Source organism: Aricia agestis, chromosome 3 (assembly GCF_905147365.1).
Source record: "Aricia agestis chromosome 3, ilAriAges1.1, whole genome shotgun sequence".
Lineage (NCBI taxonomy): Eukaryota > Metazoa > Arthropoda > Insecta > Lepidoptera > Lycaenidae > Aricia > Aricia agestis.
This window is the reverse complement of record NC_056408.1, coordinates 5,735,708-5,750,635: the sequence shown is the minus strand read 5'-3', so window position 1 is coordinate 5,750,635 and position 14,928 is coordinate 5,735,708. Positions and strand designations below refer to the sequence as shown.

The window sequence follows — 14,928 nt, the reverse complement described above, 5'->3', positions numbered from 1 at the left end:
ACGTTAAACTGCACATTACCTAGGTAATCTGCAGATTCCCTGATACCATCTTTCCATTTTCTCTATCGAGTGAAGTTGATAATATTGTGTAATGGAATATGAATTCACACACATCACATTCATGGAATATGAGTTAACACATTTAACTGTTAGATCCTCACTTAGCTTAGCTCCCCATTTCTATTATTGCACATGCACATGAAAATGAAACGAATATGTCTATTCTAAACAGCCATTACTTTTCGAAGAATAGTTTTCATCAATTTCAATTTGAAATATTTCCAAATTCAATTAACCAAAAGAAAAAAACATAAACCAACTTACAAAAAGAAATTAAATCCAACTAAAAATATTTTCATGTAAAAACTAAAAATGTTGCCAAATCGAGACGATATAGTTCGTGGTGTCAAAAAGTAGTGAGATCTCATGTAGAGCCAAGTTTCTATTAAGTATTTTGCCGCGACTTATGTGTAAAATGGTTTTTAGATTTAGGGCTGAGTAGGTATGTAAGGTTAGGAACTTGGCTCTATATCATGATCTCGCTACTTTTTGACACCACGAACTATATCATGGTTTCGTCTTGAAATTTTTTTTACATGAAAATGTTTTTGGTGCGATAATAATTATTATTCTAGGACATAAAACACTGCGTGGGGCTCAACTCTGGTACTAATATATACCGATTCGAGTTTCGTTGACAAATCATTATATATTTGCCAATTACCTCCTAGTCACTGGCAATAAGCAATGTAGTGGCCTGTGGTATACGCTGCAACTCCAGATATTCTAAAAATTTATTAAAATTAATTAATTTGATTCAAAACAATAAACATGAAATTGCAGTTTTAGTGTATGCTGGGCGTGTAGAAACCTCTGCCTGTGGCGAAACCCGCTCAAGGCGCCACAGACAAGTAAAGACGTAAAAAATAATAACCATAATAATATTTAAATAACCTTGCCTTATTCCCAAGTATCAAAATCATGAAATCCAATAACCATAGACGACAAAGATCAACTTCAGAATAATGTTACCAGTCGAAATATACCTATGCTGGGTAAGCCAGACTAAAATAATAATTATAAAAATTGTTAATTAAACAAAAAAGAAGGAAGAACAAACGTCTTTTAAGCACTAACAAACATTATTGAATATTTAAAATTCAATATTGACATACATTTATTAAAAATTAGACTGGGGGGCTAACATAAAAGGATATTTTTAATTAACTTTTATTACATAAACAAGCGACGAACAATCGATTATTTAATAACGAACAATCACGAACAAACGGCGAACAAACAATAATGAATATTTATGACTCAATATTAACATAAATTTATTAAAATTTAAAACGGGGGGCTAAGTTAAGAAGATTTTTTTTAATTAAGTTTTATTACACAAACAAGTGACGAACCAACGATTATTTATAACGAACAATCAAGAACAAACGACGAACAAACATTAATGAATATTTATAACTCAATATTAACATAAATTTATTAAAATTTAAAACGGGGGCTAAATTAAGAAGATTTTTTTTAATTAAGTTTTATTACACAAACAAGTGACGAACAAACGATTATTTATGACGAACAATCAAAGACAAACGACGAACAAACATTAATGAATATTTATAATTCAATATTGACACAAATTTATTAAAAATTAAAATGCGGGGGCTAACTTAAGAGTTAAGAGCATAATATTTAATTATTTTTTATTAAATGAACAAGTGACGAACAAACGATTATTTATAACGAACAATCAAAAACAAACGACGAACAAACATTAATGAATATTTAAAACTCAATATTGACATAAATTTATTAAAAATTAAAATGCGGGGGCTAACTTAAGAGTTAAGAGCATATTTAATTATTTTTTATTAAATGAACAAGTGACGAACAAACGATTAATTATAACGAACAATCAAAAACAAACGACGAACAAACATTATTGAATATTTATAATTCAATATACCATAAATTCTTTAAAAAATAGAATGAGGGGGCTAACTTAAGATCATAATATTTTAAATTAATTTTTATTTAATAAACAAGTAACGAACAAACGGTTATTTATAACGAACAATCAAGAACAAACGACGAACAAACATTAATGAATATTTAAAACTCAATATTGACATCTTATTAAAATTTTTAAATGCGGGGGCTAACTTAAGATCATATTTTAAATTAATTTTTATTAAATAAACAAGTAACGAACAAACGATTATTTATAACGAACAATCATGAACAAACGACGAACAAACATTAATGAATATTTATAATTCAATATTAACATAAATTAATTAAAAATTAGAATGGGGGGGGGCTAACTTAAGATCATATTTTAAAACATTTTTTATTAAATAAACTAGTAACGAACAAACGATTATTTATAACGAACAATCACGAACAAACGACGAACAAACGATATACGAGTATAAAAATCAAAAAATTACAAAAAAAAATCATCTTGGGGGGCTAACTTCCAGGACCTTGTTCTGAGACCATTAATTTGAAAGTTTTAATTGACAGTGGTCAGCAAGTAGCTCCAGCGACATCTGTAGTACAGCGAATTAAATAAATAAAATACAATAATAATTGAAAGCATATTTGAGCAATAAGTACATCTAATTATATTTTATTTACAAGGTAGGATGTTTATAACAACGATGTAACAATAGGCTCCTTGACCTATATTCAATTTCATTGAACAAATGCATATTTCTAGTAGAACTTGGCTTAGGAAACCGTATTTCACCCTTATCATCAAATAAAAGCTTATGATTGATAAATAAAGTCGATTTGAAAATATGATTTTATAAAAATAGGATTTGTACTGACGAAAACGCTTTAGCGGTACTTCCGATTTGGATGTGACGTCATCATACTTGTAATTTAATATCTTTTATTTATCGCGCTCGTTATATGTAAGTTTATTTGTTCATAAATAATAAGAATAAGCCTAGAAAGATTTGTAAAATATATTTTCTTGAATAATTCAAACATCAGTTTTATACATATTATCTCCATTTATTGTAGACATGATGTGTGGGAAATGAAATGGCCAAAACTTTTCTCCAAAAGTTTTCAACATTACAAATTATTTCTAATTTCTTATTTAATTCTTTTATAATTTTTGGGCACTTTTAGACTCGTACATTTAGCTCACAAAAAAATGTTCAATAAAGAGTCTAAAATACAAAACGTATGACGTCACACTATGGCGGACAGTGTTTTCGGCGCCATTTATAAGGCATATTTTTCAATCAACATTTTTATGGGTTTCTACTGTGTAAAATATTAAAATATTAGTTTTTTTTGTGAAAATGAATGATTAAGAAGCGATTAGTATGAAGAAAAAAATTAGGTCAAGTAGCCTATTATAACTGTATTTTAAATCAGGCATTCATAGTAGTTTTGTAGAGTTTGAATTTTCCAACATATTTTTTTACTTCATCTTTTGGGTATGGTTTTAAAGCTACACATGTTGCTACATTTTCAGGCTGCTCAATCCATAGTTTGTGTGATATTGAATTTTCCTCTAATTTCTTAGCAATCTTCTTAAGCGATTCTTCATCTGGGATCTATAAAAAAGGAAATGTTTTAAGTAGAATTTTAGGGTTTTCCTCTGCCATCTAATTTAAAGCTTACAGTAGACAAGCTTTCAACATGACCCACATAAGTGACATAATCATTAAATAAAATGCATAACTCCGTTATAGGTAACTGTACTTAGGTACTTTAGCAGGATTAGAATTAGCCTAAAATATATAATTCCAAAGCTTTTACTACAAGCAATGTTAATAATTTTAATAAAAATAAAGTGGTTTTCCTTTACGAATCAAATATTAATAAAAGTTTAATACCTCTAGGACAACCTTGTGCATATTATCAAGATCATTCAAATATTGTTTGGTATTTTCATCATCTCTAAACAAATGTAATGCTGCCGATGATGCGTGGCACGCCTGTGCTACCAATGCTCCTATAGACCAACCTAGATCCTTGAGCAAATCACTCCGCAATAAAATATACTGGACTAGTGGATTGGACATTTTTACTTAATTACCTACAAAATATTAATTAATAACTATATTTACAACTGTTTGAACTTGTTTTTTTAATTTTATATAATGTAGATGATATTTTCAATTCAATAAATAAAAATAAATTAGTAAAAGTTTATAAGAAAAATTCGGCAAAATTATTATTGTTTGGTTAGAAAAATTCGATTTTTATACATGTCAAATGGAAAATTTCAAATGTCTTTTTTGACTTTTTTTTTTTTTCATATAATGGCACTTCGGCTATAACCATGACCAGTGTCGAGTATAATATTATGTCGGGAAAACAATATTCTTTGATACATTTTTTATATATATTATATATTTATATATTATATTATCGTCAGGTCAGTCAGGTCCAAAGTCTAGTCAAAGTCTAAGTATAAAGTCAATACAGTCAAGAAGTCAAGTCGGTCGATTCAGTAAAGTGGTAGGACGCTTTACTGAAACTTTTGATGGAGTTTTGGAGGGAACACAAAAGAGCACGTTTCTGGTTACTACATCACTTTCCCACACTTGTGCACGATAACGAATATTTAATGGTTAATATCCTACCAATATTACACATTAAAAACCCAGATAACACAATTTTAGGAAAATAATATAAAAACACAACATCACTCTTTCACATTCTCCCAAAAACTCCTACTTTTTCTTCTATTTTGGCATTTCAAATGTTGGATTTTTTTTCTTATTATGGCACTTCGGGTATTTAACCATGGCCAGTGTCGAGTATAATATTATGGCGGGAAAACAATATCTTAACTGCCGATCCACACTCGCGCGCGACAGCGCACCGCGGACCGCGGTGCGAATCGCGGCGCGCATCGCGCTGCGGATCGCGCATTCTGCCAAATTTACTGATCCACACTCGCAAAGTTCGCGACATGTTCGCAAAGTTGCCGTTTTTTAATTTCTTTACTTTCTTGACGCAGTATAGTTTGCGCCCTTGAGCCAAATTTATCTTACTTTATATTATAAACTAGATGTCCCACGCGGCTTTGCTCGCGTAAATTATTAGGAATTTTACGGAAATCGTACATTTTTTAGCAACAAAATAGCTTATCTCTCTTCACGTAGTCTACTCTATATCTGTGCCAAATAACATACAAAATTGCTTTAGTAGTTCGTGAGATAAACCCTTGCTAATAATTTTCCGTTTTAACCACATTTCCTCTGTTTCTTCGGTCCTATTAGTTTGCGTGATAAAATAGCCTATAGCCTTCTTTGATAAATGAGCTATCTAACACTAAAATATTTTTTTATCGGACCAATAGTTCGCTTGACAAAGTCGTATCTTGATCTAAATGACTATGAAAAGTACCAATGGGTCATAATAGGCTCATAATCATGGGATGCATATAACTTTATAAGGTATAATATGGTAGTGATGATGAATGTAATTTGCATAGTAGCATATGCTTTCCGTTCTTGAAGCAATGCAAAGGAGTTCTCTCAGCACCTTCCCAATCTAATCATGGTATACCTTGGTGCAAAATCTTACTTGTTGATTGCATATTATGCTTAGACTACTTCCCACGAAACCAAAGTCACCACATGTTTCCATATAAACTTTAAGAGAGAGAAAATTTTGAAAATCGGTTCACAAACGGCGGAGTAATCGTTGAATATAAAAAACGAACATAACACCTCCCCCATTTTGGAAGTCAGTTAAAATTGTAGCCTATGTGTTATTCTGATGTATAAGCTATATTATTATAAAGTTTCATTAAGATACATTTAGTAGTTTTTTGCGTGAAAGAGTAACAAACATCCATACATCCAAACAAACTTTCGCCTTTATAATATTATAAAGTGTATAAAGTAGGATTAATTAAGTATATTCTGTTCACTAAACAATGCTGGCATGTCTTGTATGGCTAAAGCCCTTATTAAAATAAAGATTTAAAAAAAATCTCATTGTCGCGGGACAGAAAACCGACAACAATCGGGGAAAGGGCCGCGAAGTGCGAAACATATTATGCGAATCAGATCTCTCACTCATGCTTCGCAGGAATTTCGCGGCGCCGCGGCGTCGCGCGCGGTTCGCGCGCGTGTGGGGATGGGGCCATAAAGTCTATACTAATATTATAATTAATGCGAAAATATCTCTGTCTGTCTGTCTCGCTTTCACGCCAAAACTACTGAACCGATTGTAATGAAATTTTGTACACAGATAGTGTAAAGCCTGAGAAAGGACATAGACTACTTTTTAATGAGGCATTTTCTTTTTTTTAATTTGATTGTCAAACAGTTTCCATTTTAGTAACTAGATGGCGTAGGGTAATTTGTTTCTATCTCCACTCTTTGCCTTGCTATGAGCTTTTATCTGTCTTATCTATACAGATTTCGAATGTCGTTTGATTAATATGCAGCGAGCTTCGGCACTGGTCGTTTCTTGGGGAGGGTCTCTTCAACCACCTCCCCACCATACTTCACTTGACTCCGACTGTATTGACTTTTTACTTTGACTTTGACTAGACTTTTGACCTGACGATATAAAGAAACCATTGAGGTACTATAGACTGGAGAGACCCTTATATCGGTGTATAAGCGTCAAAAGCGTGTAATGTTATGTCCTACTTACTAGGACATAACAAAGGAGTTTGTCTGCATTTGTAATAAAAGTGTTAATAAAGGTTTTTAGTGAACATTTAATGCTAGATATTGATGAGTTTTGTGGTTCCACTAAATAATAATGGTCATAAGAATGGTCAAAGAATGCCTCAAACACGTGGATTTAACATTAAATACGTAAGTTTTGAACAACGTTTTTTGGGATTTTCAATCGGTATTTTTGAAAGCTAAAAAGATAATTTATAAATTTATCAATCTCTTATTCGTACTATATAAGGCATTAGTGCTAAAAATGTCACATCAATTAATAATTTAGCTATAAAAATTGCATAGCTTTTTACGTGTGTTTACGGATTCTCATCACTTGAACTATAGTTAATCGATATCAGAAACTAATTGACTTTCTTTCCTGTATCATAATGTGCTTCGAAATAATCGACAAATATAAATATTCCACAAAATAAACGCACACTACTTGTATGAAAATAAGCACAAAATGGCCCGTTTCTTTCATAGATAAAGTATTATAGTATAGATGTAGTCTTACGGCCATTCCCAATATTTGATCTATCTCTGGTTTTGCTCTACTAGAGATAGGAATAACTCACATTAGACATTAGAGACATATATTTTATGTCAAATGAAAGAAACGATGCTGAAAATTGTATGCAGCAATACCATAGATATAAAGTATTATAGTATAGATGTAGTCTTAGCCCGTCATCGCGTGGCCATTTTGTGCTTATTTTCATACAAGTAGTGTTCGTTTATTTTCTTGCCCACCATTACTGTTAAAGTAAATAGCAAATCTAATAATAATAAATGGATTACTAAAGGAATAAAGAAATGTTGCGTAAAAAAGAGGTCCTTATACATTAAATACAAAATGTCAAATAAGAATAAAAATGATAAAAAATTGTACAAAAACTATTCTAAAATTCTTAAAAATTGCATGCATAAATCTAGGAAAATTGATAACATAAAGTACATAAAAAATTCTACTAACAAATGCAAAGCTTCATGGAATGTGATTAAACAAACAATGACAAACAATAGAGCTCTATCAGAAATAAACACGATACTAGATGAAAATAATGAAAGTATCACGAATCCTACACTAATAGCAGAACAATTTAACATTTTTTTTACGCGACTTAATAAAAATACTGACATATTACAAAATAATAATAATGATAATAATAATAGTAACGGACATGATAATACAATTACTTAGTAATAATATTAATACAATTTTCTTACGACCGACAACTCCTCTTGACATTCACAATATAATTTTATCTTTAAAAAATACAAAATCTACTGGATACGACGACATTAATACAAATATATTAAATAATATATTATAGCGCTACCACTGTCGCACATAATTAATCAATCATTTGAAGAAGGCGTTTTTCCCACAAGATTAAAGTACTGTATTGTAAAACCGCTCTTCAAAAAGGGCAATAGAGACAACATGAACAATTATAGGCCGATTACATTAATACCTGTCATCTCAAAAATTTTCGAAAAAGCCATTTACCAACAAATTGAAGCATTTATAGCAAAATATAATATTATAACTCCTCAACAATATGGCTTTCGAAAAAATTGCTCAACAAACCTAGCATGTTTCAATTTAACAAAAACAGTTACGGAAAGCTTGAGTCAAGGAAATCGAGTAGTCTCTATTTTTCTTGACATGTCAAAAGCATTTGACCGTGTAAATCATAAAATACTCCTCGATAAGCTATCAAAATATGGTATACGAGGTAACGCTTTAAGCTGGATTGCCTCTTACCTACGTAATCGTTCACAACGCGTAGTAATAACTAAAATAATAAAAAAAAAGAATGGGTTCTTCAAAAAGACCTACAGATCAAAATACATCGTAATCGATTTTGGAATTCCCCAAGGAAGTATCGTAGGGCCTCAACTGTTTCTTTTCTATATAAATAATTTCCCAATAAGTATACCCCATGACTCTATTTTATTCGCTGATGACATTACTATAATAATTAAAGACAAAATTAATAATACTTTGACATTCGAAAATGAAATTAATAACACTCTTAATTTGACAAAAAAATGGCTAGAAAAACATGACCTCATAATCAATATTGACAAAACTAATATAATGGAATATCAAACTTATAATAGAAAATCCATGAATCTAAATATTGTATTGGATGGTAAAATTGTAAAATTTGTAGACAATACAGTATTCTTAGGAGTAAATATTGACAAATATTTTAATTGGAAAAAACACATTGAAGCAACCTGCTTAAAATTAGACCGATTCGTATTTGTATTAAACCGACTACGAAACGTCAGCACTCAAGAATCGGCGTTGCTAGCATATCATGGCTATGTTGCATACGTGCTAAGATATGGCATTATCCTCTGGGGCAACTCAACAGATTGCGAAAAAGTATTTGTCGCCCAAAAAAAGTGTATACGTGCTATATTTGGTGCAAATTATACAGAAAGCTGTAGACCGCTCTTTAAAAAACTTAATTGTCTGCCTCTTCCATGTATGTACCTATACGAAATAAATGTATTTATTAAGAATCACATTCACCTTTTCGACCAAAAGTCGGACAAAACAAGCAGATCTTTAAGACACAAAAATAAATTATGTGTACCTACACAAAGGCTAGACGTATTAAAAAAAAATGCTTTCTGTATGGGAATTAAAATTTATAACCTTTTACCTGACGTAATAAAAAACAATAACCCAAGAATATTTAAGAAACAATTATTTCAACTATTGATAAAAAAATGCTATTATTCTGTAAATGAATATATTAATGATAAAGAATTAAATAAAATGTAATTAATAAATTCATAAAATGTAATAATTATTAAAGTTATAAAATGTAATTATTAAAGTTATAATTATTGAATCTATAGAATGTTATTAATGAATTTATAAAATGTTATTTACTGTATCTAATTTATTTCAATCTTACTGTTTTAATTAATTATTGTAATCCAAGCTATTATGTATTATCTATATTTAAATATTTGCACGCCGTGTATGGCAGAATATGTTTGTGCTATTATTTATTATTATTAACATCTTTTTTGTACCATATTCTGGCAAATAAAATATTTGAATTTGAATTTGAATATTTCTATTTGTCGATTGTTTCGAAGCACATTATGATACAGGAAAGAAAGTCAATTAGTTCATGATATCGATTAACTATAGTTCAAGTGATGAGAATCCGTAAACACACGTAAAAATCTATGCAATTTTTATAGCCAAATTAGTAATTGATGTGACAGTTTTAGCACTAATGCCTTATATAGCACGAATAAGGGATTAATTAACTTATAAATTAACTTAAAAATACCGATTGGAAAGCCCAAAAAACGTTGTTCAAAACTTACGCATTTAATGTTAAATCCACGTGTTTGAGGCATTCTTTGACCATTCTTATGTTTTATTATTTAGCGGAACCACAAAACTCAACAATAGCTAGCATTAAATGTTCACTAAAAACCTTTATTAACACTTTTATTACATGAAATATGCAGACCGACTCCTTTATGTCCTAGTAAGTAGGACATAAAATTACACGCTTTTTGACGCTTATATACCGATATAAGGCTCTCTCTAGTCTATAGTAGGTACCACAATGAACAATACAGCTGTTTTCCCGCCATTTATAATACTTGACACTGGCCATGGTTATATAGCCGAAGTGCCATAATAAGAAAAAAATACGTCATGTCAAAAGATTGTCAACTGTCAATTCTACAACCGCAAGCTTTGCAAGTGTTTACAATCAAAGCAACGTGCATTTTTCAAAGATTACGTCTATTTTTGAGTAGAAATTGCACAGAAAGTTTCAAAAACAATCTATTTATAATCACCACTCAGAATGGCATCTGGGCTGGAGAATTACGTGAACCAAACAGTGTCGGTTATAACATCGGACGGGCGCAACTTCATCGGTACCCTAAAAGGATTCGATCAAACCATCAATATTATTTTAGATGAATCCCACGAAAGGGTGTTTTCATCGTCAACAGGAGTAGCACAAGTTGTTCTTGGACTGCACATTATAAGAGGAGACAATATTGCCATAGTTGGACAAATTGATGAATCAATAGACAGTCGACTTGATTTAGGTAATATCAAAGCAGAACCTCTCGGACCTATAGTACACTAATGTAATTACTTTAGTCATAATAAATAGTTTTTATACAACATGTTTATATTATTTTTGTGATGGTTATACTTATTACAAAATAATTTAAAAGAGTGAAACTTATGACGTATTTACTACATTATGCTCTTATTTGAGATAACAACAGTTGGAGGTGATGATTAAGTGCAAATGGTAGTGGTAGTAATAAACTAAACTAAACTCAATACCACAACTAAAGATGAGAATAGGCAGAGAGGCAGGATGAGGTACTAATGCCTAAGCTATTAGACATCTTATTATGAATTATGATACAATATGCATCAAAAGCTTACACATCCCCAACTATTGGTACCTCAACTTCACCCCACTTTTAAACATTTTTGGAACATTTGAAACACTACAATTAAGAAGAAGGAATTAAACAATATTTTTAATTAGCATAGTATGTCACTATATTTACATAGACGGCTAAAGTCTAAACATTATAACCATGTTTGTACTATTTACATATTTTGTACTAAATCATAATCATGAAAAAATGTCAAGATAATATTCATTCGAAAATTTCAAATTAACTTTTAATTATAATATTTTCTAATTATGAGTATGAGTTTAAAGCTAAACCACCAACACAATTATTCTATTAAATATTAAATAACACTAATTTTCATTGGAAGCTTTTAGTAGGATGAGAAATCTTTCTTACTTGCTACTTCTTTAAGAAGGATGATTTCTTGGTGCCTGAAAAAAAAGAAATACTTCCATAAAACATTTAAAACAATGTTATAAGCTAAAATCTTAAAAAATATTTACTTTAGGTACTTTTCTTATAATGAATCATAACTATTTTATTCATTAATAACAAGTATTTAATGATTTTTTTGGATTAAGAGCCTGCTGCCAAAAATTTGGAAGTACGCCAGCCCCACCTACACATCCTGCTATCCTCCAATCGTGATATAATGATTCCATGAATTGTGTTCCCGAGCAATGTGATTTACGCTGCAGCTAATAGTGAACAATATCGCGTAACAACAGTTCCCGCATTATAGCACGAAAGTAAAGGTCGTAAGTCCCAAACTGTTTTTGATGATTACTTAAAAATTCAATACAATACTAATATTTCCTTTTGCCATTATTTTATCAAGTGTGTAATTGTAGTACTTAGTAGTGCAAGTTATTTAATGATAGTAACTCAATAAGTATTACAGATATTTGTTGAAAAGCCCAGAAAAATTCATAATTTCGAAAAATATAACTATCGAGTCAAAATATGTGAATTGTGTTTTCCGTTTAGCAAATATCAGATAAATATACAATGATTAAATAAATCTTAAATTCATTTAAGTCGATTGTCTTCCAGGATCGTAATACTTATTAGAAAACAGGGCAAAATTTGGCAGCCGGCTCTTAAAAAAAACGAGAAAAAAAATTTAAGGCTCATAACTTATAGCAAAGAGCCAAGAATGACGAAGAAACGAGAAAAAAAATAATACCTATTTAACAAGCAAACAAAAAACAGTCAAATGACTAGTATGTACTTAGTCTGTTTTGATTATTTTTACATCAATTCCCATTCTGAAAAAAGAAAACAAAAATGTATTCATGCACTACTTCTACTAAAAGCACTTTTACATCTAATGTGTCAATAAAAACCTCAAAGAAACATTCCATTAAACAGAACATTGCAATTTTAACACTAAAAACACCAAAAATTCATCCACATAATTGTATTCAGAAGAGTAAAAAATTTACCTTTGCATTTTCTCCTTATATTTTTGTGTATTATATTGTTGGAAGAATTGTTTTCCATATTCAAATGTTGATATCATTATTGCACAGGCTGGAGCTACTTTAAATATTCGAGGCAGGAGCCCAGTAAACAAGCCTCTAATTCCATGATTTCTGTAAATATTTCTTGCAATGTCTTTCATACTTGATGCTCTTTGTTTCATCTTATTGTCTTCTAAAAAATATTTAAAAAATTAAACAATTGAGAGACAGGCCGAGTTTAAGCCACTAGTTACAATTAAAATTTCTTGTACCTGCATATATTTCCTTTTCTCCTAATTCTATCTGTTGATGTGTTTTTACAACATCAAAAGGTAATGTCACAAATGCAGCTATCTGAAAAGTAAAACAGATTTAATAAGTAGACGAAATAAGATAAAAGAATAGACATTAAAAAAAATGGTTAGTTCTTTTGTTAATTAATATGAAACAATTGTTTTATGAATGTATTTATCTAATGACACTCACACTTCCTGCAACAGATCCACAGAAGAAATTAAATAGGAAGGAATTTTTCTCAGAATCAGGTTTATTAAAGAATAATTTAGTTGATTCAAACATTGTCCAATATATACCTACAAAAAAAGAAAATATTGTTTAGAATAATACAAATATGAAATACACTAGAAAATATTAATGCTAAAAATTTATAACACCTACCAGAAAATGGTACATCCCTAAGAAGTGTTGATTCTAATCCTCGGAATAACCCTCTGACACCTTCATATTTAAGTACTTGGCGTAAAGCTACAGTCACTTCTAAAAGGAAAATAATATTTTATATTTTAACAAAATAAAATTTAATTATGCTGGTTTTTATTATGAAAATATTTTTATAACTACTAGACACCTAAGCCTCACCTGAGTATGTCAATTTCTTTGATTGCATCTTTGTTCTAATTAATTCTAAGGGGCTTACTATAGTAACAGCTAGTACTCTGGCTGTGGCTCCAGAACACAGAGGTATCCATATTGGTTGGCCACCTGAAAAAATAAAAACAATAATGAAATCCTCATGAAACCAAAATCATTGATTCCATATTTTAAAATTGTGATTGTGGTTTGATTGAAAATGATTAAAGTATTAAAGATTTAAAGTGTATTTTGAATTGAAGAGCAATGAATATTAACCCGTTGATCTTGGGAAAACGAGATACAATAGAATTTCTTTTGTGTCTCGGTCACCGGTGACCACATAGGGCTTGATGAATTAATATGAAAAAATAGGTTGTCACTACAGCATAATAAGTAACTGTAAAATAACTAACAAATTACATTTTTATTATGGATTTGAATGTTTTATAAAGCTATTACTTACTTTTTCCAGTAACATTACTGTAATAGGTTTTGGTTCTGTATCTCAATTGTTCATATGAAACAAAGTATATAACAGTACTTGGTACAGCTAGAACTAATGTAGGACTTAGACCGGACCATAATGATTTAACACCTTCCATTTTAGCTATTTTATAAAAAGCATCCTGTAAGTAATCAAAAAGTTATAAGTTAATAAAATATTGTTCCTCAACTGGCTAATATTTTATTGGACAAAAACAAGACTTTTGTAAGCAATAATTGCTCACTAACAAGGGTTTAAATTATGACAAAAACAGAAGTCATAACTCATAACATACTGAAATGTTAATAAATTTTATAAATTAAAGTTTGTTTACCATTGTTCCATAAAAATGAACTCTTTTGGGAAATATTCCAGCTTCACCACATGGACATAAATGTTCCATTAAGCCATTACAGTACAAATAACATTTGTTTGAAAGTAATGTCTTCTGTTGGGCCTGTAACCTTATTTTTACCACGTCTAGTGGAGTCACTGCAAAGAAATACCAGTATAGTTATATCCTCATGTTTGATTTGGTACGACGAAACATTTAAAAATGTGTGAAATAAATAAACATACTGAAAAGCGAGGTTATTAGAGCGCCGGAACAGGCCGATGCCATTTGTTGTAAGGGTGTTATTCGAAACTTTGGACTATCGTCTCGCACAACACTCATAGTTGCCTTTATATTTTGCACCTCGAACTACCAAATACTTGGATTTATTAATTAAAACTAATTTATAAATTAAAGCAAACAATTACAAATTCGTATATTTTTGTGGAAATTGCAATTGGAATGTCAGCTGTCTAATTGACGTTTTGAAGCTGTCAAGAACTCCTTGCAGAGCCACAGAATAAAAATTTGGAGGTTGGGCTAAATTATTAAAAACACTCGTTTTTGGTGACTGATTGCGCTGAAACTATAAGTGATATAGCTTTTGTTTATATGAGAGGCTTGTAGTAAATTTATCAAGGGAGGGGAGGGAGA

At 30.3% G+C, this 14,928-nt stretch overlaps 3 protein-coding genes across 4 annotated transcripts; 1 reads left to right on the top strand and 2 right to left on the bottom strand.

The window, feature by feature from the left end:
- Positions 1-3,393: 3,393 nt before the first annotated feature.
- LOC121725262 (putative peptidyl-tRNA hydrolase PTRHD1) lies at positions 3,394-4,178 on the bottom strand. Its single transcript, XM_042112130.1, has 2 exons — positions 3,876-4,178; positions 3,394-3,593 (listed from the first exon to the last, which is right to left on the bottom strand). Exons 1-2 carry the CDS (start codon positions 4,062-4,064, stop codon positions 3,408-3,410), a joined length of 375 nt encoding a protein of 124 aa, XP_041968064.1. The 5' UTR covers positions 4,065-4,178; the 3' UTR covers positions 3,394-3,407.
- A 6,229-nt stretch (positions 4,179-10,407) lies between these two features.
- LOC121725224 (U6 snRNA-associated Sm-like protein LSm8) lies at positions 10,408-10,875 on the top strand. The gene has a single exon (XM_042112073.1). The coding sequence runs from the start codon at positions 10,541-10,543 to the stop codon at positions 10,829-10,831; it is 291 nt and encodes a 96-aa protein (XP_041968007.1). The 5' UTR covers positions 10,408-10,540; the 3' UTR covers positions 10,832-10,875.
- Positions 10,876-11,409: 534 nt separating this feature from the next.
- On the bottom strand, positions 11,410-14,718 carry LOC121740474 (solute carrier family 25 member 40-like). 2 transcript variants are annotated; one of them, XM_042133170.1, is made up of 10 exons: positions 14,520-14,718; positions 14,275-14,432; positions 13,920-14,082; positions 13,463-13,585; positions 13,262-13,360; positions 13,070-13,176; positions 12,856-12,937; positions 12,566-12,776; positions 12,307-12,388; positions 11,436-11,551 (listed from the first exon to the last, which is right to left on the bottom strand). In XM_042133170.1, exons 1-9 carry the CDS (start codon positions 14,614-14,616, stop codon positions 12,352-12,354), a joined length of 1,077 nt encoding a protein of 358 aa, XP_041989104.1. In that variant the 5' UTR covers positions 14,617-14,718; the 3' UTR covers positions 11,436-11,551; positions 12,307-12,351. The 2 variants fall into 2 exon arrangements, with proteins under 2 accessions (XP_041989103.1, XP_041989104.1); XM_042133169.1 differs by lacking the exon at positions 12,307-12,388 and having other exon boundaries at positions 11,410-11,551.
- Between the last annotated feature and the right edge of the window lie 210 nt (positions 14,719-14,928).

Coding starts and splice junctions, on each gene's coding strand:
- LOC121725262 (XM_042112130.1), bottom strand. CDS start 4,064: ATGTCCAATCCACTAGTCCAGTATATTTTATTGCGGAGTGATTTGCTC. Junction 3,594..3,875: donor TGCACAAGGTTGTCCTAGAG/GTATTAAACTTT, acceptor CCTTTTTTATAG/ATCCCAGATGAAGAATCGCT.
- LOC121725224 (XM_042112073.1), top strand. CDS start 10,541: ATGGCATCTGGGCTGGAGAATTACGTGAACCAAACAGTGTCGGTTATA.
- LOC121740474 (XM_042133169.1), bottom strand. CDS start 14,616: ATGAGTGTTGTGCGAGACGATAGTCCAAAGTTTCGAATAACACCCTTA. Junction 14,083..14,274: donor TTCATTTTTATGGAACAATG/GTAAACAAACTT, acceptor GATTACTTACAG/GATGCTTTTTATAAAATAGC. Junction 12,777..12,855: donor AGAAAAGGAAATATATGCAG/GTACAAGAAATT, acceptor AATATTTTTTAG/AAGACAATAAGATGAAACAA.